At 57.2% G+C, this 22,788-nt stretch overlaps 1 protein-coding gene across 5 annotated transcripts in view; it reads right to left on the reverse strand.

The window, feature by feature from the left end:
• The window catches only part of HTT (huntingtin), a 48,693-nt gene that overhangs the window by 8,681 nt on the left and 17,224 nt on the right, over nt 1-22,788 (reverse strand). For 2 of the 5 annotated variants that reach the window (XM_078599677.1, XM_078599675.1), the window contains exons 20-55: nt 22,492-22,586; nt 22,143-22,301; nt 21,839-21,956; nt 20,886-21,031; nt 20,280-20,410; nt 19,745-19,944; nt 19,229-19,355; nt 18,514-18,638; nt 18,183-18,293; nt 17,444-17,521; nt 16,670-16,890; nt 16,268-16,346; nt 15,661-15,822; nt 14,990-15,045; nt 14,742-14,890; nt 13,821-13,957; nt 13,421-13,537; nt 12,568-12,690; nt 11,906-12,297; nt 11,387-11,529; nt 10,670-10,874; nt 10,025-10,151; nt 9,078-9,257; nt 8,429-8,605; nt 7,716-7,792; nt 6,667-6,811; nt 5,589-5,711; nt 4,909-5,128; nt 4,576-4,760; nt 4,213-4,390; nt 3,307-3,402; nt 2,913-3,088; nt 2,297-2,423; nt 1,795-1,898; nt 979-1,133; nt 444-583 (exon numbers count right to left, since the gene is read on the reverse strand). In XM_078599677.1, the coding sequence (XP_078455803.1) occupies nt 444-583; nt 979-1,133; nt 1,795-1,898; nt 2,297-2,423; nt 2,913-3,088; nt 3,307-3,402; nt 4,213-4,390; nt 4,576-4,760; nt 4,909-5,128; nt 5,589-5,711; nt 6,667-6,811; nt 7,716-7,792; nt 8,429-8,605; nt 9,078-9,257; nt 10,025-10,151; nt 10,670-10,874; nt 11,387-11,529; nt 11,906-12,297; nt 12,568-12,690; nt 13,421-13,537; nt 13,821-13,957; nt 14,742-14,890; nt 14,990-15,045; nt 15,661-15,822; nt 16,268-16,346; nt 16,670-16,890; nt 17,444-17,521; nt 18,183-18,293; nt 18,514-18,638; nt 19,229-19,355; nt 19,745-19,944; nt 20,280-20,410; nt 20,886-21,031; nt 21,839-21,956; nt 22,143-22,301; nt 22,492-22,586 (5,284 nt within the window). Of the gene's footprint in view, nt 1-443; nt 584-978; nt 1,134-1,794; nt 1,899-2,296; nt 2,424-2,912; nt 3,089-3,306; nt 3,403-4,212; nt 4,391-4,575; nt 4,794-4,908; nt 5,129-5,588; nt 5,712-6,666; nt 6,812-7,715; nt 7,793-8,428; nt 8,606-9,077; nt 9,258-10,024; nt 10,152-10,669; nt 10,875-11,386; nt 11,530-11,905; nt 12,298-12,567; nt 12,691-13,420; nt 13,538-13,820; nt 13,958-14,741; nt 14,891-14,989; nt 15,046-15,660; nt 15,823-16,267; nt 16,347-16,669; nt 16,891-17,443; nt 17,522-18,182; nt 18,294-18,513; nt 18,639-19,228; nt 19,356-19,744; nt 19,945-20,279; nt 20,411-20,885; nt 21,032-21,838; nt 21,957-22,142; nt 22,302-22,491; nt 22,587-22,788 lie in introns of all 5 variants that reach the window. The other 3 variants (XM_078599674.1, XM_078599673.1, XM_078599676.1) reach the window with 2 other exon arrangements.

Below are 22,788 nucleotides of genomic sequence, written 5' to 3' on the forward strand. Positions count from 1 at the left end.
TGAGAGGAGGGGCACGCGCGCCGCCGCGTCGGCCCGTCAGCGCTCGCGACTAACGGCAACTCCGAATCGCTCGGCCAGTCGGCGAGCACCGCTCGCCTCTGCGGCGGCGCAGAACCAGACGTGGGAATTCCACGTTCCTACGTCGTGAGCCAACGCACACTCGGGTCGCTTTGCAAAAGAGGCACTGTCGTTTCACGGGTCTCGGTGCGTTTATTGCATCTCCTGGTTAAATAAAGGAGATGACAACCCACCGAGAGATCGATGACCACTTACAAGCAGTTAAGAGCCACTACCAATTTCCTGCAAAGCGGTGTTCACTTTAGAGAGATGACGAGCCGGGTAAAACACTTCCCGAGTATGGCACCTCAACGCGCACAGGAAGGGAGTTTCGCCGTATTTGTGCGATCCACCATCTTCGCGACGCCCAGTCGCTACGTTCTTACCAGACCCCGAAGGCGTGAGCGAGAAAATAGGCTCCTTCTCCTGGTAGGGGTAGTGAGTGGCGCAGCCATCGCGCTTTGAGGCCAGCGCCCAGATCTCTCGCTCCACGATGCAGCGCACCGCGTACAGCTTTCTCCCGATTCTGACCGACAGAAGGAAACAAATTGTCGAAGATAATTTAGATATTTGGCAGTGACGTCCATGCTAAGACAAGCATGATGACCCATTTCAAGAACCAAGGATGCCTCTCCAAACATATTTATCGCAATGCTCATAGCATGCCGAGCAAGTGAGAGTGGGCCGACTGAGTGAGTGAGGGGGGGCTGAGTGAGGGGGGGCTGAGTGATTGAGTGAGGGGGGGGTGCGGGTGAGTGAGTGAGGGGGGGCCGGGTGAGTGAGGGGGGGCCGGGTGAGTCAGAGAGGGGGGGCCGGTGAGTGAGGGGGGGGCTGGGTGAGTGAGTGAGGGGGGGCCGGGTGAGTGAGGGGGGGCCGGGTGAGTCAGAGAGGGGGGGCCGGTGAGTGAGTGAGGGGCCCTGCCTGGTATTGAGGGCCTCGATCGCTTTATTCCGGGGCTGCTGCTCCATGCAGCCGCCCGCGGGGCTCCCCGCCGTGGGCAGCAGCATGGCGCTCAGCACCAGCGCCGTGATGCTGCGCACCGACAGCACGGACAGCTGCGTGCGCTCGCTCTCCTCCTGCACCACCGCACAGCGAGCCGTGGCGAGTCACGGCGAGCCACAGTGAGCGCACGTGGCGTCAAACGCAACGCTCCTCTCCCCAGACACTCGAACAATCACGCGGGAGGTGCACGGTCCGCCCAGACAGTGGCACCCGCTTCAATGCCTCGGCGCCTCGGAGTGCCGTACTGCGCTGCTCGTCTCAACCGTGCCCTGGCCCCGAGGTAGCCGAGCCAAGGGGACGTCTGCGGTGAAAGCTACGCGGCACGAGTGGAACGCGGACACCGGCCCTCGAACTGGTACGGTCCACCAGCGGAGGTCGATGTTGCGATGTCGTTTTCACAATTAAAGTGATTTGCATGCAATTCTTTAAATTTGGCTCATTTGAACCGGCACACGCGGCCGACTGCTGCTTGAGCAGCAGGCTCCAGTTGATCTATCGTACTGCGGGCCTCACTGGGACCACAGGGAAACCTGCATTACGTAAATGTTGTTCTCCTGGATTCAGTTTCTGAACTAAACCCAAGTCAGGTTGCTCTGCATTCCACATCATCCGTGTAACGCGGCGCGAGCAGCATCGCGGACGTCAAGAACCGCGACGAGGTGTCAGCATGGGAGGCGTGAACCCGGCGCGACGTCCCGGGGGGCGGCGCTGGCGCCGCGCAGCAGCGAGCATCACCTCAGCGGACAGCGCTCCCTCAGGCTCCAGGCCCAGCGGCTGCATGACGAGCACCCCGAGCAGCGTCGCCCACGACTCCTCAAACTGAGTGCGCGACGTCCAGCCTGCACACCACGACGCACGCGGCGTCACGCACCGGGCCTCTGGCGGCGCTGCCGAGCGGCGTAAACGATCTCTGTTCTCCTCTTGCTCCAGGAGTCCCACAGACAACGAGACTCACTGCGAGAAGCGACATCGGCATGGCCGAGCCTTCATCTTACAGTGGATGGAAATTTCTATATATACATCACAGTTGCTGAGCACAGACCCAGAGGCCCAAAAGGTCAAGCGGCCAGCAGCAAGCAGCAATGTTATCAAAGTTGTAAAGGAAGGGTATTAACTCTCAAAGTGGTTGTCTCTTAAATTGGTGACAAGAGCTTGTGAGAAGAGACGGTGGGAGGGACTCGACCGTGGATGGAGGGAGTGCACTCACTCGGCGTGCATTCCTCCGCGCTGCACTTGCCTATAGTGTTGAGCCGGCACACAAACTCCTTGAGGACGTCTTTGTCTCGCAGGAATTCAATGGGAATTTCCGAGAGGGTCGTTCCAAACACGCCCCCAGCTGTGGGCATCCAGCCCATCTTCCACACCTCCACAGACACGCGGACACGCGGACACACGGACACAGGAGAATCATTTTCAGAAGGGTCCTGCAACATTTTGTTTGGAAGCTGGAAGACACCCATGCAGCGCACGGAGACAACACAAACCCCACAGGGCAAGGTGCCCGAGCCCAGGCACTTGTTGCTGCGATTTCCATTGCGGGACCCTGTAGCCCACAAGATGCGACACGTCTGACGTGGAAATCCACGCCGTTTCCAGAGGCGAAGACGTACACACGGAGCGGGCTCACAGAGAAACCTATCGATGTGAATTCATCGACGTGGTGACTGCTTGCACGCGGTGCGGACGAGAGTCGGCACAGTCGGCCCGGCCGGACGCCTCCTTCAGTTGGCCGTGCGGTCCCCGTGCGGTCCCCGTGCGGTCCCCGTGCGGTCCCCGTGCGGTCGCCGTGAGGCGCGCCAACACGAGCGCAGGGGGACTCGCGGCACGAGGCGCACGGAGGAACCGGCACTCACGATGGGAGGGGTCCTGGCGAAGCTGTTCACCAGCGGCAGCCTGGCCAGGTTCACCACCAGCTGCTTGATGGGAGCGACGAGGAAGGGTGGCACTTTGGCGCAGTCGCCCGCCGAAAGGGGCCCCAGCACGGCCTGCAGCAGCGCCGCGATCGTCTCGCACGCCTGCGAGCTCGTTTCTACGCCAACGATAAACCACCCACAGAGCAAGTCTCGAATCGAATACGTCGCGTGCGCAATTCACCCTCCACGGTCATTAATAACGTTTTGCTTGTTCTATGTAGCTGGAATAAATCTATACAAATTAGAAGCAGAAACGGAGAGTTAATCTGGAATAAAAAATGAGGTGCTGTGCCCATTCGTAAACGCGCCGGCTAGGAGAGATGGCGCTGCTCACCCGCCATTGCAGCCACGTGGCCGCCCGCGGCGTCCTGAGGCCGGGGGATGTTCTGAGGAACCGGCACCGCGTACTTCTCCATCGGGAAGGATAAAACTAGAGCCGCACACACGTCGCACACAATCACACGTCACTTACGCACACACACACACACACACACGTCGCGCACACACACACACGTCGCGCACACACACGTTGCACGCACACACACAAACACGTCGTACACACACACGTCGTGCACACACTCACAACATACATTCACACACAGACACACAAGTGTGGATGAAGACAACACTCGACTTGAAAGTAACTGCAACAACACTTGAGGGGGATCGACGTAGTGCGGAAGCTCCATGCACGGCGGCAATGCCACCGACGGCATCCTGAGCGCACACAGCCCCCGGCGTGAAGGCGGCGCCGCGGCCTGGCGACGAGTGAAGGGCGACCGCACGAGTGGGCAGAGTTTGGTTAGAGCCGCCCTCCTCTACGCCGGGGCGACTCGATAAGCGACTTGCATCTCATCTCATCTGAAGCGTATGAAAAGGCTCCCCCAGTGGTCGCTCTCATTGCAGTGCAAGATGGCCCAGCACCTGGCCTGCAGGTGCTGGGCATGAGTCTGCTACCAGGAGGGGGGCCACGACTACTGCCGTGCCTCATCCCAATCTAGTAATTTGCGGTGTAAAGATTTGGACCGTGACACCGGCACGTAATGGCCTGCCCGCTTTGAAATGACGCCCGGGGATCTTTGACGTCCGCTATGAAGCGGGCGACGCGTAGTATTTGTACGGTCAACACATCCACTGCAGTGACAACCAGGGCGGCCTGCCATATTCGAACCGCGAATCTTTACAACGAGCGGCGACCGCGCTACCGCCAGGCCGCGCGGAGGCGGCCCCCGGGGCCCACCCTGCCGGAGGACGAAGCGCAGGCAGTTGAGCAGCGAGCAGGCCCAGGTGACGTGCCGCGCGGAGGCGTAGAGCTCCCACAGGCGCGGCTGCTGCATCACCAGGCAGCAGCACTCGAGCGCCGCCTGCACGTCGCCCACGGCGGCGCGGCGGCCGCGTGCCGCCTGGCAGCAGATCACCTGCGCTCACGCAAAGACAAAGGTCCCCCGTGGAGCCCGAACTGACGGCGAGGAAAAGCGTTCCGACACGGCGCACTCATTTAAGGCCGAGTCGACCATAGAGGGGCCCACAACTGATTCATCACCGATGTCGGTGCGAGATGCGAAAGGTGTGAGCTTGAGGCGCGAGGTGGCAGTGCTCTCACCTCCAGGGTGAGGAGGGCAAAGTGGCAGACGTCCGCCTCCCTCTCGGGGGGCACCACGGCCCCTCCCAGCGCGGGCGCCGCCCCCGGCATGGCGGGGGCCGCCGAGAGCAGGGCCTCTCCGGCCAGGAGGGCCTGCACCACGCACTCCGCCAGCCGCATCAGCCGGCCGCAGCTCGCCTCGTCCTCTGCCACCACCGTCCCAACGCAACAGAGAGGCGCTTAACGCCACACGCAGGCGCATAAGATGCTCGTGGAGCGTAGAGATCCACAGTTTCGTCACGTAATTGCTACATTTGGTGGTGGTGCTACGAGCTGCCCGATGCATGCGGTTACCGGCGATGGCCGACACGAAGGCCCAGTAGGGGTTGGGGAGGGGCGCGGTAGCCGGGCGGAAGACGTGGGCGCTGACGGGCAAGCGCGCCACTGCGTCGGCTACCAACTCCATGGTGGCGGCGACGGCGCTGCGTAGCAAGGCCGTCCCCTCCCCCGCACCCAGGCCAAGCTGGAAAGCGCCCAGCGACACGCAGGCCCGCAGCACGGCCAAGTTGCACTCCTGCAGCATGCGCACGCAGCACGCGGTGAACAAGCCGCACAACACATGGTGAACAAGCCACACACGGTGAACAAGCCGCACATGGCACATGGTGAACAAGCCACACACGGTGAACAAGCCGCACATGGCACATGGTGAACAAGCCACACACAGCCATGGTGAACAAGCCACACACAGCGAGCTGCACGCAGCACCACGGCGAACGTACCGCGCACAGCACACGTTGCACAGCAATGACAGCAAGTCAACACAGTGAGCACAGGGAACTATGAACTTTTATCAGTCACTCAGTTGTTGTGGATGTCAGGTTGTGGATGTCAGCCTGTGACTGTCCATTTCACACACGAGCCAAGAATAGGATGAGCAGCAGCGCTGTGCGCGTCTATCGGGAAGGCTCACGTGTGGCACCGTCACGCGCGGGGCACAACGCTCGACGGGGTCACGGCGACGGGAACCGTACCCGGGCACGCAAGACGGAGAGCAGCTCCGTGCTGTCCGGCAGCTGGCCGAGAAGCTCTGCGCACTTAGCGGCGGAGCAGCTCTGCTGGAAACACTGGCCTCTCACCAGCGACACGAACCAGGCCTGGGACAAACGCAGCCCAGGGTTAGACTCCGGAGCGGCAGGGCTGGCACGCCGCCCTGAGGCCCGGTGTCACGCGCACGGCAGCCACCCCCCATCCCGTCTCACGTGGAGGAAATCCCTCGGTGATGCGTTCGTCCGGATCGCAATTAAACCGAGAGGTTGTTTTCCGTGAAACTGCTGCTCTATGCAGTACGACTACAAACAATACTGCACCCGATTGCTGATAAAAGGTAGGAGAGCTTTAACAAGTTATGTTAATTACACATGTATTTACACACCGAGAAATGCCATCCCCCTGGGCCTGACAATCGCTAAGCGATACAACAATGCCGTTACTTGAAGTGTCCGTGTGTTTTGCAAATAAAACCGACAAACGTCTCACTCTCAAGGCAACCGCAGCCGCTACCGCTAAGGAGCGTCAGTACGACCCAGAAGTGTGCACCACTTAATTACGTAAGTATTTATTGTGTTTTGATTGATGGCAACGTCTATTTATTGTATTGATGCTTACTGTATAAGTGATATATTTACAATGTGAGTATGCATGTCATTATGTGCCAGCTATGCACTTTGTGTGTGTGTGTGTGGGCAGCGGTGGTGTAGCGGTTAGTGTGCTGCGCTATGAACCCGGCAACCAGGGTTCGATTCCCGCTCATGGCCAATACCAGTGACAATTATTTGAACTGGTGCTGGGCCTCCACTAGGTGAACTCAGCCTCAAATGAGTACCTGGTGCAGTATGTAAACATCACTACTGCTGGAGACAAGGCAGATGGGCATGGTGTTGGCCAGCCAACTTGTCATGTGCTACTCGCTATAAACACGTCACAGCATGTTTGCTACGTGTCACTGGACGCCCTTGCCAGTGAGAGAAGTCCCATCTCAAGGGATTGTCCAGGTGACATTTTGACTGAAAAATGGAGCGGCAACTCGCGTGAGCGGGAGGGTAGCGTCACCTTGTTGGGTGTCACGTTCTGCGGGGCGACCTCCCCCTCCTCCTCCGTGAGGGGGTGCGCCGCGAGGCGAGCGCGCGGGGAGACGCCGCACTCGGCCGCCATCACCTCGTGCAGCCTGTCCAGGAGGGACGCCAGGCGCTTGTGCCTGCAGACACCAGCAGTTGTGCGGCAGCGGACGGTGGGGGGGGGGGTGCGCTCGTCAGCCGAGCTGTTGACGATCGCGGCCCCGGCCAGATTCCGGGGTCGAGAGTTCTTGCCGATGACCGGCGAATTACCCACGACCAAGATACCGTTCGCGCGAGCGGCCTACCATGTGCCCGGCTGCTGAAATGACCCAGCGGCGGTGAAAAATGCAACCATCCCGACATAACTCCCACAGGCCAGGGATCGTGGGCGAGCTGTACGAGCTGGCACACGTGTGCAGGCATTCTGTCCTCCACAGTTAAACGCATGCTGGTTGCCGCTAAAGGCGCAGAACTTCTAAGCCGGCTGGCGGACAGCCAGCTGCCTGCACGCGCCGGTACCCTCGTAACGGCTTGCCATGTCATGGCGCTACACAAACCGTCGTTATTTATTACGCCGCAGAAATGGCACAGGTCAGCAGTGAGTACACATCGAGTTCTAGTACACGCTGCTGCTGCAATGCGTGAGGGATACACCGAGAGTAGGGAATCGCGTGACGAGGGATTTGCGTCACCGGTGACCGCATAGAAAAACGCGTAGGTGGCCGGTTTGCCATGCGTGCAGACACGTCGCGAGCGGCCAAGAGCTGCCTCGAGTGGAGGCCCTTCAGCCGGGATGCCGTGAGCAAGCTATTGCAGGGCTGCTCCTTTACCTTTTGACCGAGAGACAAGGGCAACTGTACCACGCGATGACTTGGGCTGCCGTGCTGTGTGTGCCAATCGGTGCGTTCATCCAACATTCCACTGCAATCGGCTGCTGGTTCATGACCGGTAACCGCCTGTGTTTGTGAAAGCGGTCGCCACTCTCCCGGTCGCCGGTGTAACAGCCCTGGTGGTGTCGGCCGTTCTCTCCGTGAGGCACTGCACCTGTTAGAAAGCCCCGTCTGCTGCAGGTGGCTTTGAATTCTCTCCAGATCTTCAATGGGAAGTTGGCTGCTGCTATCCTGTGGACAAACCCACACAATGCTTAGCACCACGAAAGACAAACAAAAGCGCCACACGATACGGCCGACATGCTGTGGTGGGCGAAATATCTAATTTAGCAGCAGATCTGTACAGTTCAGACGTGCAGGACTTCACTTTCATGCCACTTTCATGCCAGATGTTTAGAGGCAAGGACTCGCTCCGTTCGAGATGGCTGCTAGCTCGAAGCACAACTCTGTCATGCGTAAAGTACAAGAGGCGACGTACGAGCCGTGGCCCGACTGATCAGCACGCAACTTGTCCATATAATCTATTATACACAAATATATTTATTTTTAAGACCACAATGTTATTGATGACTGCGTTGCATTTTTTGCTATGTGTGCTTGGGCACCACTGCCAATAAAGCAGCAGCAACAGCATCGCCCTATCATCTGTTTACTATATAACGGGAGGAGTTCCACTGCGATAGATTATCAACACCGCGATGGGAGCATGCGGGCCGAGGAGGGAGGGAGGGACTGAGGGAGGGAGAGACGGAGGGAGGGACTGAGGGAGGGAGGGACTGAGGGAGGGAGGGACTGAGGGAGGGAGGGACTGAGGGAGGGAGGGACTGAGGGAGGGAGGGACTAAGGGAGGGAGGGAGGCGTCCGCACCTCCAGGTTCTCGGCGAGCAGCATCTCGACGCGGCGGCACGCCAGCGTGTCCACCATGTGGCCCAGCACGCGAAGCGGCGTCGCCAGGAACGACTCGACAAGCAGGGAGAGGACGGCGCCCGACTGACTCAGGTGGATGCCCTCCAGGCGCTGCAGCGTCCGGCGCAGCACCACCGGCTGCGACACAAAGCGCAGGCTCGGCTCATCGCCGGGCACCGTAATCAGCGCCACCGCGGCGTGGCCGGTGCATGCGCGCTCGCAGTCAGTGCCCCTGGGCGAACAACTCGGGTGCGATTTGTGGTTGGGTTTTGAGTCGGTTCACCGGCCACATTGGTGTCCCACAACCCTCGCCACCCGACGCAGGCCAACAAATTAAATTGCCATGAGGTGTACAGGCGCTTAATGTGCCAGTCATCGCTGGTTCGGCTAACCTGTAAGTTGAAATACAATTATCACAATAATATTCAGAAATCATAAATAACGTTTCGCTTGAAGCTGCATCAAGCATCTTCAGGTCGGAAACCAGGAAGTCGAATGGCCACATCATCACGTGGCCGAACCCAAAAGTCACCAATGTCTGTGACGGTGGCAACAAAAAACCGACGTGTTGGGCCGAGAGAAAAGGTCACGAGGTGAACCACGCCGCCACCTTGGTGAGGTCGAGTCCCCGCGACTGGATGGCCTGGATGAAGAGACCGCTGGCGGCCGCGTTGCGATGCACGGCGCTCACGCAGTCCTGCACGGGTGGCTCGGACGCCAGGGCCACCAGGTCGCGCACGTGGTTGACGATCAGCCACGTCATGTGCTCCGAGTCGTGCAGATTCTGACACTGAACGAACAACGACAGTGCCACGCGGCGACGCCGCATCAGCCGGGCGGAGACCGCTCCCGGACACGCGTTGCGATCGGAACTCGAGCTGATCGTTGTGCAAAGCACGCACCACGCTGTCAACGCAGCCCCTCCACGCTCGCCGCTCTGCGGTGCCATCCGCTCCACGCCGCACCGCGCTTCGTGAATATCGCACTTGGCGCGCGTGCCAAGCCAGCCACCTCGGGATGTGTTTATCACTGAGCTCATCTGCTCTGCTGAGACTGCGGATTACAGCCACAATGTAACACCGGATTTGTTCAGACTCGAGACCGCGTCATATTGTCTCGGCGTCTCACGCAACGCAGTGCAGACTCGAGTGAGAACCTCAGAGACGCAAGCCCAAGAGAGAGACCACTGGCGCATTGTTTGCGACGATCCGAGATGACTCTCCTCTTCCCTGCGAATTCCATTCCCAGTAACTCTCTCTTTATCTTTAGTTTCCAATAAGATGAGCTCAGTTGTACACTTCTAACTAAAACACACGCTTATTGAACAAGACTGAAATAGAATATCAGACATTAACCGTCACAGCTTGAGAGGCTGGAAAGGGTCTGCCAGGGTCTCAAAATGTAATTGAAGGGGACTCTCATGGGATCGACATTGGGAGAGGGTGGCCCAGAGATCGACTCAAGGAATTATGGCACAGAGCAGAGTTCTGTGCCTGGGAGCAGAACCATGCCCGGGAGTGCCGGGCAAGGCAGGCTGCAGGAGGCGCCGGGCCTCACCACGTAGTCTGCAAAGAGGATGAAGCTGCCGCGGCGCACCATCTCGGCGCCACACAGCAGCTGGCTCTCCGGCGCCGACTCGTGCGGCTGCTGCGGGTGCGGTGCGGCGCCGGACAGCGCCGGCCTCCTGCGGGTTCAAGTGCAGAACAGCAGCAACGTTAGCGACGGCGATGGCCCCGACACTGCGGCCCCAATACCCACCAGCCCACCTGGCGTGCGCGGTCCACTTTTTAATTTCAAGTCTCTTTTTTATTCTTGCTTTTAATAATGACAAGAGCGTTCTCCAGCACAGTGGCAGCTGTCCCTGTAGGCACAAGATGCATCAGCACCTGGCCTGAAATTGGCCAACAGACTGCCAGTAGGGGGCGCTGATGATCGACTCGCAGTGGACACGAGTTCACACGGAGACGCGTAGACTCACACAGAGACCCGTACACTCACATGGAGACCCATAGACTCACACGGAGACCCATACACATACTCGGAGGCCTGTACACACACATACAGATCCGAACACTCATACAGTCGCATAGGGCGAGTTTTATTTTTACGTATGTGCAGAACTTGACTGCATCGTCATGCGCAGTGCGGATGATGGGGGAGGGGCAAACACAGAGTTTGAGGCGGGCGCGAGGGACTCTGTACCGCTGAGTGCGCAGCACGGCCTCCCACCAGCTGCGCTCCGTGAAATCCATGAGCAGCAGCAGCTGACACCAGAGTAGCACGGAGCAGGGCTGCGTGGGGATGAGTGCTCCGGCCAGCTCGTTGAGCTCGCCCAGCGAGTACTGCCCGGCCTGCTTCTCCTGCCGCAGAAGCCGCACAGTCGCCCCCGACGTCCGCCGGAACGTCCCTGTTGGGTGTGAGGAAACACGGGCGTGGAGACACGGGTGTGGAGACACGGGCGCGGAGACACGGGCGGAGGGAAACACGAACACGATGGGGCTTCTCGCCGAGTCGACGTGGCGGCGGAAAAGGGTGCGGCTCCCGTGCGGTGCCGCGCCAGACGGGCCTCGAACGGGAGGCGTCGGCGTACCAGCTCCTATCGGCGCTTGGAGACGCCGTGCCCTGTGCGTTGTGCTGTGAGGAAGGCCCGTTTGCGGACACGTCGCCTACTGTACGTGCGTACGTTGCTCTTTATATATCGCCAAACGTGTTTGAGTTTTTGTTACTTGCGCACCACTGCCCTAAGCAGCAGCATCACAGCACAGGCTGTTGAGCGGCGTGCGTGGCTTACGGTGGCACGGGTGCGTGCGGAGTGGGAGATCGCACAAAAGGGCACACGGCGAGGAGTGCCGTGGCGTGGTAAGAGAGAAGACTGTGGCGACTGTGGCGAGTGTGGCGAGCGTGGAAGGTGTGCCGCACCGGACTTGAACATGTGGATGAGACACATGAGCAGGGCGCCGAGCTGCTGGGCAGACAGCGCGTGCTGCGGTGGCGTCACCCCAACGCCACCGCCACCGTTCTCCGTGCGCTCAAATAGGATGCCCACCAGCTGGATCATGAACCTACAGCGCACACACGCATCATCCGATGTGTGTATTGTGAACAATAGAATAAATTCCAATAAATAAAAAAAATACATTGCTGACATGCCAACTAATGATGCCCAAGCCTGCAATACAGCAGTAGCAAGCAGCAGCAGTAGTGACAACAACAGTGGCAGCAGGAGTATCAATAGCAGCAACGGTAGTTACAACAGCTGCAGCAGTACAAGGCAAGTGGGCCCCAAGTAGGCAAATGGCACCCGCGACAGGGCAGTGGAGACCCGGGTGCCGAGCCAGTAACATATTATAAAAACGTTGTTCACGGTTAACTTCGCCGGGTATCAGGCGCTTTTTTAAAAGCAATGTTACCGGACGCAAGTGGGGTGGTTTCGGGTACCTTGCAAACCTCTCCTCGGCCGGCTGTGCATCTGGCTGCTGCTGCTGCTGCGCATTAAGAGGGGATCCCTCTAGAGGCCCGGGAGCGGGAGGCATGGCGCAGGCCGCAGGCTCGGGCGATTGAGCAGCCCGGCCCCTCGCGCCATCCCCTGCCTCCGGTCCCTCCGCGTTGCCCGGCGGGAGAGCCTTCTCCTCCTCCTCCTCTCCCCGGGTGTCGAGCGTCTCGTCCCCGCTCCCCGGGATGCGCAACCCGCACGGGGGCATGGCCACCACGGGGGGGCCGGCGAGCTCCTGCATGCGCGACAAGATGATGTCCTCCGACGACTGGGAGATGAGCACGCGGAGGATCGCCAGGATTCCTGAAATCCACTTCTGCACCGTCGTGACGCACTCCTGCGGGCGGCACACGGGGTTTACGGAGAGGCCGAGCAGCACAACAGCAATTCTGCGTTATTATTTCCACGCGCGCACGTAGAGATTCCCCATATTGCCTTTAACGGACTGTGGGGCAGGTGCCGTTAGCGAGCATTTACAAAGGCCGACACGGCACGCGAGCGAGTGGCGAGGCCTGCACCGCACCCGGCCGCGGCGGTGCCGACGAGGGAACCCCCCCCCCCCCCCCCCCCCGCTAGGTTCGGGGCGAATGCGCCGCAAGCCTCTCACCACGTCGCAGGGCAGCACGAACATGCTCTTGAGCAGCATGTCGACGGGGCGCAGGGCGGAGGGAGACACCTCCTCAAACAGGGTGTTGAGCACCCGCAGCGCCTCCCGCGAGTCCGTGTTGATCTGCGACACCGCACGGGGGACCGGTGAGGCATTTCGGCAACAAACCCACGGAGGCACGTCGCAACGAACGTTTCTGGTCAGTCACACGGGACGAGGTGAAGCTGTCAACACCACCGTCCCCCCTCTCCGGGCCCCGCTCCTCTGAGCCCACGTCACAGACTCTTCACGTAGTCGGTCTACTTTTTCGTCGACGACAGAATCTAACTTTCACGAGGGATATTTTAGCAAAACACTTTGCAGGATTGCCCACGACGCTGCCATGCGTGCGAGCGAGCCGTGCCCCGAGGGACGATGCGGACCAATAGCATCGACGTTTGAGGACGTTGAAAAGCCAGCAAGACTCTAGAAACGATGCGCGCTCTCAGAGGAGCCATGTCGATCACTGCAGAGAACAGACGACAAAATCATTTTGGCCATTTTCCCATATATGGGAAAAAGATACGGTGGCGTTTTCCGTAGGGGTGTGTCTCTGCCCATATATGGTCTTGTGAAACCCGAATAGAGGCGTCTATTGTATTGATTCTGCTCACAATCGACCCAAAAAACACTTAAGTATCGATTTGGGATTAATCGTTGTGTCGATTCATTGGCGAGAAATTCGTGGATGGAGTAAACCCATTGGTTAGAAAAGCGTGGTATGAAACGCCCCCTGTTTTTGATTGGCCAGTATCTGCGCGATCGTTGCTTAGCTCGCAATGCGTTTGTACCGCACGACACAGCGCCCCGCTACCTGTTGCTTGGCCAGCATGGGCAGCACAAGGTCGGTGACCTGGCGGGAGAGCTTCTTCCACTTGTCCTCACTCTCCTTGCGGCACTGCTGCAGCACCAGCACCAGCAGCTCCAGCACCTGCACGCTCCACGTCCACCGCCACCGGGGGGCACTCGCGGGTGTGAGCTCACCCATCCTCACCCGCACCCGCTCGCTCCACCCGCTCGCTCGCTCTCATTCGCACTCACTCTCTCGCTCTTACCCACGTTCACCCACACCTGTGATAGTGGCTGGATACCCGTGGTAGTGACTGTGGGACCTGTGGTAGTGACTGGGACCTGTGGTAGTGACTGTGGGACCTGTGGTAGTGACTGTGGTACCTGTGGTAGTGACTGTGGTACCTGTGGTAGTGACTGTGTACCTGGTGGTAATGGATGAGGCGGAGCAGCATGGACACCACCACCTCCTTCTGCGTCTCGAGCTCCTTCCCCACGTCGGCCTTGTTGGCGCCGCGCACTACGAACAGGTCGTGCACAATGGGCTGCAGGGCGGGAATGGCTGCGCCGCACGCAACAATGGGGAGTGAGCGGAGGGGAACAAAACGGCGCTCGTCAAAACCACGCGGCTGAGATCCACGAGAGATCATTTCTACGGCCAGTCCACGTGTCGCGTCGCACGGCACGCCACTCTCCGGCGACCGATCGGCCACAGCCGTGACGATGCACGGTCCGGTCTGCCGGGTCGTCTCCGCTCGAGTGCTCCATCAGGAAGCGAGGTCAAAGGAAGTAGTCACACCGTTGTCATCCGCCAGGGCTAGACGTGTCAAACGCCAAATGCGTACGGCGCCCCCACTGCACATCTGTGAACAAGAGCTTCACAGCTCAACGGATTCCTCCTCCAGTCTAAATAAAGATTCTGAGAGCCAAACGCTTTTTGAATAATGACACGTCATGCACGACTCGCTCCATTTACTGCTCCGGTGAGTTCAAGAACAATTCTCACAGTAATATCTGATTGTGTCTGATAGCGGCGACACTTATTGTGTGGATTAACCTTCAGCTTACCGGTGAGCCGAGACAACAAACGTTTGGCTCATTATAGTCTTGCACACCACCTGACTATTTCATTTGTTCAGCTAGGTTGGCTAGTGGAGGGTTTCACGATCCAACGTTGGCCGGATCATTAGGTCGCCTAACCCAAAAATCACTTACAAATCGTAATATGGGCTGCAAATATAAATGAGAAGTACCGACTCCACGTGTCAGGGTGGAGGGAGTGCAACATTTAGCGTTCGTGGTGTTCCACGTCCAACTCGCTGTACGACGCTGCATGCTATCCGTGCCGTGAGTGATGGCTTTGCGTCCGCTGGCCATGAGCCCATCACACAGCTGGATGATCTTGGGCATTCCGATGATGGACTTGGAGTGATAGCGCTCGTAGGAGAGCAACACCAGGAAGTAGAAGATGTAAGGGATCAGAGTCTCCGAGTCCCTGTGAACGACAAGGCAACGTTACTCCGGTGAGAGCAGACGGCAGCCAGGGCGATTCACGTGCATTGATCGACCAGTAGGCGATAGATACGGTACTCACTTGATCTGTCCCTCTTCTATGAACTCAAATTGCTTTATCACAAAGCCAATGAAAACCTGTGTGGAAAAGTCACAATTAGCAAAGGCACGATCTCGATTGCCATAGAGTAAATTTTTTATTGTTTTAGGTTGATCAATGGATCCGCACCGAACACCAGGTGAGAAAGCACATTGAGAAGAAATTAAATTTGAAAAGGGGAGTCTGGGATAAGAGAGGAGACGCAAATCCAGGGCAACGATATTCACTGCAGAAAACTAAAAAATTAACCCGTAAAAACAAAGTTTTTCACTATAAATCCTTTATATGCGTGTTCAATGGGCCACAACCCAGCCCACATTGGTCTTTGAAACGGGCGGCTAGAGTCCTCTCATCCTCTGGCTTGAGATGGTTGCCACCTATGGGTCAGATGATTGCCTGCCACCATTAAGCAATTGGTAATTAAATATAAAAAAAAATTACCTAAAAAGTGTAACATTTTGGAAAATAAATTTCACGAAAAGAAATTGTCACGCACAACGAGTCTGTGTGCAAAATGTCAGCTCGATTGGATCACGGGAAGTGGGTTAAAAAACGACCGAAAGATTTGCACGGTCGTAAGCGCGCAAGCAAGCAAGTGAACTTAATATAAAGAATTTAAAAAGTAAACAACGCAAACGCACGCTGGCGCTCACCTGGTCGGAGTCGAGGAGGCAGTAGTTGACCCGAAGCTGCACGAGCTGCACCAGCAGGCTGAGCACCTGCTTCTGCAGTGCCACTGACGTGGTGATGGTGTACTGTTTGAGCGCCTTGATCACGAGCGGCTCGAACAGGCGGATGTAGTTGTGAATGGCGCCCTATAGGCACGGGGAGGGGGCGGCAATGCAGGAAGCGTGCCCACCAGGCACCGCCAGTCACCGTCAGTCACCGCCAGTCACCATCAGTCACCGTCAGCCAACGCCGGTACCACGGTTGCTGTCATACGTGTTGTAGCAACCATAAAATACCACGCGCCGTCTGCTTCACAGCGGACGTTTAAGATCCCGTGACGTCATTTAAAAAGAATAGGCCATTGTGGGTCGGCGTCACGGTCCAAATTAGAAAAATTACACCGCAAATTACTTAAATGGGATGACACACACAGCAATATCGCCCCCACTGTGCAGCAACTGCAGACTGTCTGTGAAACACAGCAGCGCCTTCCCTGGTGCTAGCCCTGCACCCTAAGAAAGGCGCGAATAGCAAATGTACAAAGTAACCTTATTACTGTTATTATAATCACCGCTGCACGAGTCATCGTACCTTGTCGGCCTTCTGCTTGGTGGCACTCATGGGGCTGGATTTTACTTGGGAGGCTTTTCTCTTGAGGATATCGAACCACCTACACGAAAGAAAACGCTTAGAATACTTCCCATTGACAGATACGTCGATTCTCTACGCAACCGGAGTGGATACATTACGCCGTATTGTGTTTACACGCCGGTGCAACAGTAACCCGAAAACTATGTCGACGTTTCGGTAACTGGCCAAGACGCCGAATCGTCCCGCGGCCCGTGATGAAGTCGTTGGCCGAGCCGCGACTCGAGGCCCAAACCCCCCCCCCCCCCGATCTGTGCGCAGCAAACTGCCAACGCTGCCGCTGCTGCACTCGCGGCTCCCAAGAGAGGGATCGTTGCCATGGCGTCCCACGCCCGCTGCGCTTACCCCAACGTGTCGGACTCCACCTCCGTCTGCGCCATGTTGCGCAGGCTGGCCGAGGCAAGGGCCTGCGTGAACTGGGTGTAGGGAGCCATGAAGCAGTAGTGGTAGAGGCCCGGCTGGAGGCCCGAGGAGCCCAGCTGCTGGCCGCGGCCCTGGCCGCGTGGGTCCACGCCGGCCCCGTCCAGCGCGTTCACCAGGTTCGTTCCAAACAGGGCCTTCAATAGCTGCAATGGTGGCACAAACACTGCCGCTTAATTCACTCCTTTCCTTACAGCTGAGAGCACATTGAGGTGAAGAGTGTCTCTTGCAGTGGAGCTGCCACTATTAGTTTACTCGGGAATACCTCACCCAGTCTCAATACTCTTTTTCAGGAGGGGATTGGTCTCCTGAATGACTCATTTGCACTCCCAATTGAGTAATTTGTGGGTAATTTTTCAGCATTGGCATGTTTTGTACTGTACTGTATGTGTTTTTAGATACAACAAAACCCGGAGGAAACCCATTCAGAACAGGGGGAGAACAAACATACTCCACACAGAGGTGCTCTAGTCAGGAGTCGAACCCAGGTGTCTTGCTGTGAGGCGCGAGCGTCACCACTGCAATGCCTTCCTGCCATCCACCATGAGGGTAGCGTATCGCTGTTATTAACGTTGCTCATAGGATTGCAACTCTTCGACACGTGCCGTGTACGGGCGAGGATTTACACTGCACGAGTGACTCGACTGCTTGTGAGAGGAGTCGTGTGGTGGTGGTGGTGGTGCATCACTCCGCGCATACCTGCTGCACACACAGTGTGGTGACTGTCGGTTCACGGTTGAAGCAGGATTTTAAATATCCCAGAACCTCTTCGGCGTACTGTAATGAAATCATAACACCAAACTGAACACAGGTTGTGCTGAAGGCAAGGTGCCCGACGAAGTCAAATGTCTCTCGCTCTGTGCGGGTTACGTGCTCATCACAAATGTAACCTGTGGTGGCTGCTGTGCCCCGATTGTACGTGAGAGAGAGTGTGCGGCGGTGGTGGCGCATTTGTAAGGACGCCGTGCACAAACCCGGAGAGTTTGATACCCACTCAAGGTCAATAACGGTGGCGAATATTTTAATCGGTCCTGGGCCTCCCCTAGGTTGGCTCAGCCTTAAATCAGTACCTGGTGTGGTGCGTTAACATCAGCACTGGGGAGACAAGGTAGCCGGGCGTGGTGTGGGCCACTCACCCCCTTGTGTGCCGTGCTGCACTTACCCCAACAGCCTGCTATGGCTACACGGGGGGTACCTGCTGCTGTGTTTGTATTTCTTTTGTTCCAGCCTCATATCTTCTGGATACTGTTGTCAGATTCTTGGAGATGCTAATACATATAAGCGGTGAATAAATGCAAAAGTTTACTTATGCTTAACAGTGAAGAATTAATTAATAGATCCTAATGTTTTTAATCTAGTATCAGGAATAATGTTGAGGACAATGTTTCCAAACCCTTTATCGGGACCTGCATCGTCGTTAACTACTTGTTGGAGTTACCTTCCCCACGTCCTGAAGCGTCGCAATCTCCAAGAGCTGGGCCAGCACGTCGAGCACCGTGCCCAGAAATCCACCAAACTTCTCACTCAGACTCAGCATGTCCAGCGACATCTGGCAAAGGGCACGACAGCACGGGCCGGGGTTAGGGTTTCACGTCCACAAAAGATGACGTATGTGACACTCCGATTTGTAATTGATTTTTGGGTTTGGCCACGGAACGATGTGACCAAACGCGTGTCGTGAAACCCTCCGCCGCGTGGAATGAGAGAGCAGGAAATGGCGTGATGAGCACGGCCTACGAGGTGTCGCACGGTGCCGCGTGTCCTGGCACCTTGTAGTTGGTGTAGGTGGCCTTGAGGATGTCGTGCAGACGGACGTAGTGGGGCAGGTGGTAGAAGCCACCCAGCAGCGGCACGCTGCGGCCCACTCCGCCACCGCTGCCCTCGCCCGCCTTGCCTGCGGCGACGCAGCGTTCTACTCAGCGCATCATCTCTGCCGGTGCCATTTCTTAATTTGTTTATTAATTTTAGATTTTGCTTGGTAGTAGGGTTTTCATTTCCTTGGTAGTGGTCCTGTTCTATACACAATTAATATCCAGCAGCGTGGGATGCTATATACAATTACATTATTATTACCTTTATTACGCAATGTAAATTAGTGAAAGGAGACGCGGGAGGTTTTAAAAACCAGAACTAATCTTTTATAAATGTTTAATGGGGGGGGGGGACCTCAGGAAAGACAAGGCCGGGTCTAATTTGCGAGAGTGCCTTGCGTTGTACGAACAAACGATCTCCGCGGTGCATTCAGCTTAAACGTTGATCGGTCGCAGGTTAACTCGGACCACCGTCCCCTCACTGGGCGACGAAGCAAACGTTACCACGTAAGAATTTGCGAGCGGTCAACGCGTAGGGAGACTGACCGCCATAATGGGAACGTGGAATTTCCACCACCCACAGCGCAGGCATGCGGTGCCCGGTCGCTCGCTCGCGCGAGCGGGGAGCCCCCGAGTGCGGTTTGTCAAAACGCGAGCAGCGCGGCGTTCTCACCGGCGCCTGGCTCGCCGGGCTTGCGGGGGCTCGCGGGAGCCGGGGGGAACTCCACGGCGTCCCTCTCTTTGGTCTTCTTGCGGATGGGACTCAGGGAAGGGGCGCTCGGCAGCGTTGGCAATGTGGGCTGCACTCCAGAGCAGACGGTGGTGATTGAGTCAAATCGTCGCGCACGCGGTGTTCGTGCCTTTCTTAAAGCGCGAGGCTCTTGCGAAGGCAGGCGCTACGTTTGGCAGACACGGCCTGCAGTAGGTTCGCAACAAGTCTACTCTTTTTGAATGACGCCAGAAGATTTTGAATGTCCACGGCGAAGCAAACGGCACGTAGTATTTTTACGACTAATATACCCGCAGTATTAACCGGGGTGGCCTGCCGAGTGGCGACCGTGGTACGTCACCGGCCGATGTGCCCGGTTCCCGACGACAAAGTGGATACAAAATATCCACCATACCACCCCCAGCAGCATCCTTAGGGGGGGTGCTTATGCGAGATAGATGGAGAGAGTGCGAGCGTTGCCTTGAGAGTGGGCTGGACGGGAGGGACGTCATCCAGCACGTGCGTGCAGATGTTGAGCAGCTTGAGCAGGTGGGAGAAGAGCTGCTCCACCATGGGCACCAGCGAGCGGTCGGCTAGCGCGGCCCACGGCTCCTCCACCTTGGGCATCGCTGCGTCGTCCTCGGACACGCATGGCCTGCGCAGCGACCTGCATGCCACCGCTGCGTGCACAGGACACGCGCTCGCCACCCGGCACTCCTCGCCTGGCACTCGCCGCACCACACTCGCCACCCGGCACTCACCACCAATCATATGGCAGGGGCGAGTGTGTCCCTAGGACAACCACCGTTAACTTCCGTACAACGTTGTACTCAATTTATCCATCCCATTAGGATGATGAGCCGTGTCAACACCCAACTAGGATTTGAACTCGCAACTTTTCGACTGCGCCCGGCAGTCGGCCGGAAAATTTAACGAGCAGGAACGACGGCAATTTTCGTTGGTCGCTCGGTGTGAGTAACGGCAAGAGGAGCGAACGAGAGAGCCGTGCTCCTACCGGCGATGAGGTTCCCCGTGAGCAGGAGGGCGTCCTGGTGGGCCGGCAGGTCCAGGGGGAACCACGACGATGAGAGCAGCGTCAGCAAGATGGGCAGCACCGACACGCGGCCACCCCCCTCCACACCCGTCCTGCACACGCGCACATGCACACAACAACAACCGCCATTCGCCACTAAGTGGCGGTGACGTCACCACGACGCTTGTGCCAGGCTATGTGCACGTTGAGGCCACGTGAAGTGTCGAAGGCTCGCTGACAGGAGGTCACGGGATAGATCCAGGTGTAATGGATTCGCTGACTAAGATTTAGCAGATGCACAATGTGTGCCCGCTTGCAGCACTTTAACTGCAGGGCACTCCGCTCACTATGGGGAGCTTCTAATTGCCCAGTAGCGTGCTTCACAATCTTGACACCGCTCGTGCCGGTCTTTGGCAAGTCAACTCAGGTCCACATCCTCCTGTAACGGATCAGCCCATCTCTTCTCTATCCCGTGCCGCGCCCATTTAGTCCTCTCGATCCGGCCAGACAGAAGCTGCTTGGGCATGCAGTGGCTGGGCACAGACAATTCTGCACTGCGGGGATGACGCCTTTCTTGGCGTCCCATACCTGGGTGTGTTTGTCAAGGGCAGCTGTGGCCTCGCATGTGCTGGCGGTGGGGCTGGTGCAGGCACAAAGCCACAGTGCCAGCCATTGCTCCACATGCTCACGGGGTACGCAGCTGAGAGCAGGTACAGGGCTTCACAGCAACCAAACTGAAACACAAGACAGCCACACGGTATTAGATGGGCAGGCAAACACAAAGATCCCCCGGATAGCCTTAACAGACTGTTGGGGCAAGTGCTGTTCGCGAGCGCCTATGAAGGCCGGTATGGCACCACGCCCGGCCGCCTTTGTCTCTACATCATAGACTGCCAATAACCTCACCAGCTTAATAACCATTGCTGCAGTCTACATCATAGACTGCCAATCCGCTCACCAGCTTAATAACCAGGCTACAGTCTACATTATAGATTGCCAGTACACTCACCCAGCTTAAAAACCAGGCTACAATTTACATTACAGACTGCCAGTACACTCACCAAACTTACTAACCAGGATAGTCTACATCTACATTATAGACTGCCAGTACACTCACCAAACTTAATAACCAGGCTACAGTCTACATTATAGACTGCCAGTACACTCACCCAGCTTAATAACCAGGCTACAGTCTATATTATAGACTGCCAGTACACTCACCCAGCTTAATAACCAGGCTACAGTCTACATTATAGACTGCCGGTACACTCACTCCGATTTAGAACCAGGCTACAGTCTACATTAGTGGTTTTAAGTTTTTTATTATTTTATTTTTATTTATTTACTTATATTTTTCTATCTACGTAACTTTACCGAAAGAACCAAATAATGTAATGTGTAACAATGCTGAACTTACACTGCAGATTACGCAATGTGGTTTCCACTTAACAGCAACATCGCCACCTACTGTATGACATTTGGTATATCATAAATGATTGTAATTATTATTCACGATTCAAGTAAAGATGGCCAGAACTTACTTTTAAATGTCGCGATTTGGATCGGTTGAGCGCCGTGGAGATGGCTGTGATAATTCTGGACAAATTGTTTTCCAAAGTTGCGTTGGCCGTGCAGGATGTCTCGTAGCCACGATAGGGACTGCGAGAGACAAGTTTCATATTTGTTTTGCGTGTGTGTATGTGTGTGTACGCGTGTACGTACGTGTGCGTGTGTGTGTGTACGTGTGTGTACATGCATGTACGTGCGTGTGTGTGTGCGCGCGTGTGTACGTGTGCATGTGTGCGCGCGTGTGTGTACGTGTGCGTGCGCATGTGCGTGTCTCACCACGCAGCAGCCGTGGCTGCCCCGGGCGCGTAGTACCGCGGTGGTGCGGAGTTCTCGTGCACGAGCAGCTCGAGGCAGGAGGCCGTGTGGGCCCTCGCGATAGCCACCACGGGGTCGCTCTGGGCTTGGTCGCACTCGAAGAACAAATTCGGCACCAACCTGTGCAGGGACGCGGCACGAACGGATTATCCCGTGCGTGCGCCGTGCGCTCCAACGACCTTCTCGTACCTGGCCCCCCGGACCGCGCGGTCCCCGGCGGAGTCCGCCAGGGTTCATCTCCGGGCTCGACACCGTCCCCCGCGGGGCCTCCGGCGTGGAGGGCCGTGCGCCGAGTGGTGGCAGAGCTCACCTGGAAAGCGAGGCGGCAGCCGCGTGGCGCACCCTGCCGTCCTCGTCGCTCAGCAGGCGCAGGATGCTGGCGACGGCGCGATCTTGCAGGCGCTCCTGGTAACAGCACACAGCGCACGCACCGGCACGCAGCCGGTCAGGGGGGCGTGGAGGTTGCAGCATGGATACCGTGCAGGAAACGTCTGCGCGACATCGCGGCGACAAAATGAAGTGATGCAAAACACGAAAAATATGCCTTGGTGAGCCCGGCTTGAGTAGTGGCGTGGGCACATGGTGTCTCTGTGTATTGTGGGCTTAG

Source organism: Lampetra planeri, chromosome 12 (assembly GCF_965212315.1).
Source record: "Lampetra planeri chromosome 12, kcLamPlan1.2.h2, whole genome shotgun sequence".
In the NCBI taxonomy this organism is placed as follows: domain Eukaryota; kingdom Metazoa; phylum Chordata; class Hyperoartia; order Petromyzontiformes; family Petromyzontidae; genus Lampetra; species Lampetra planeri.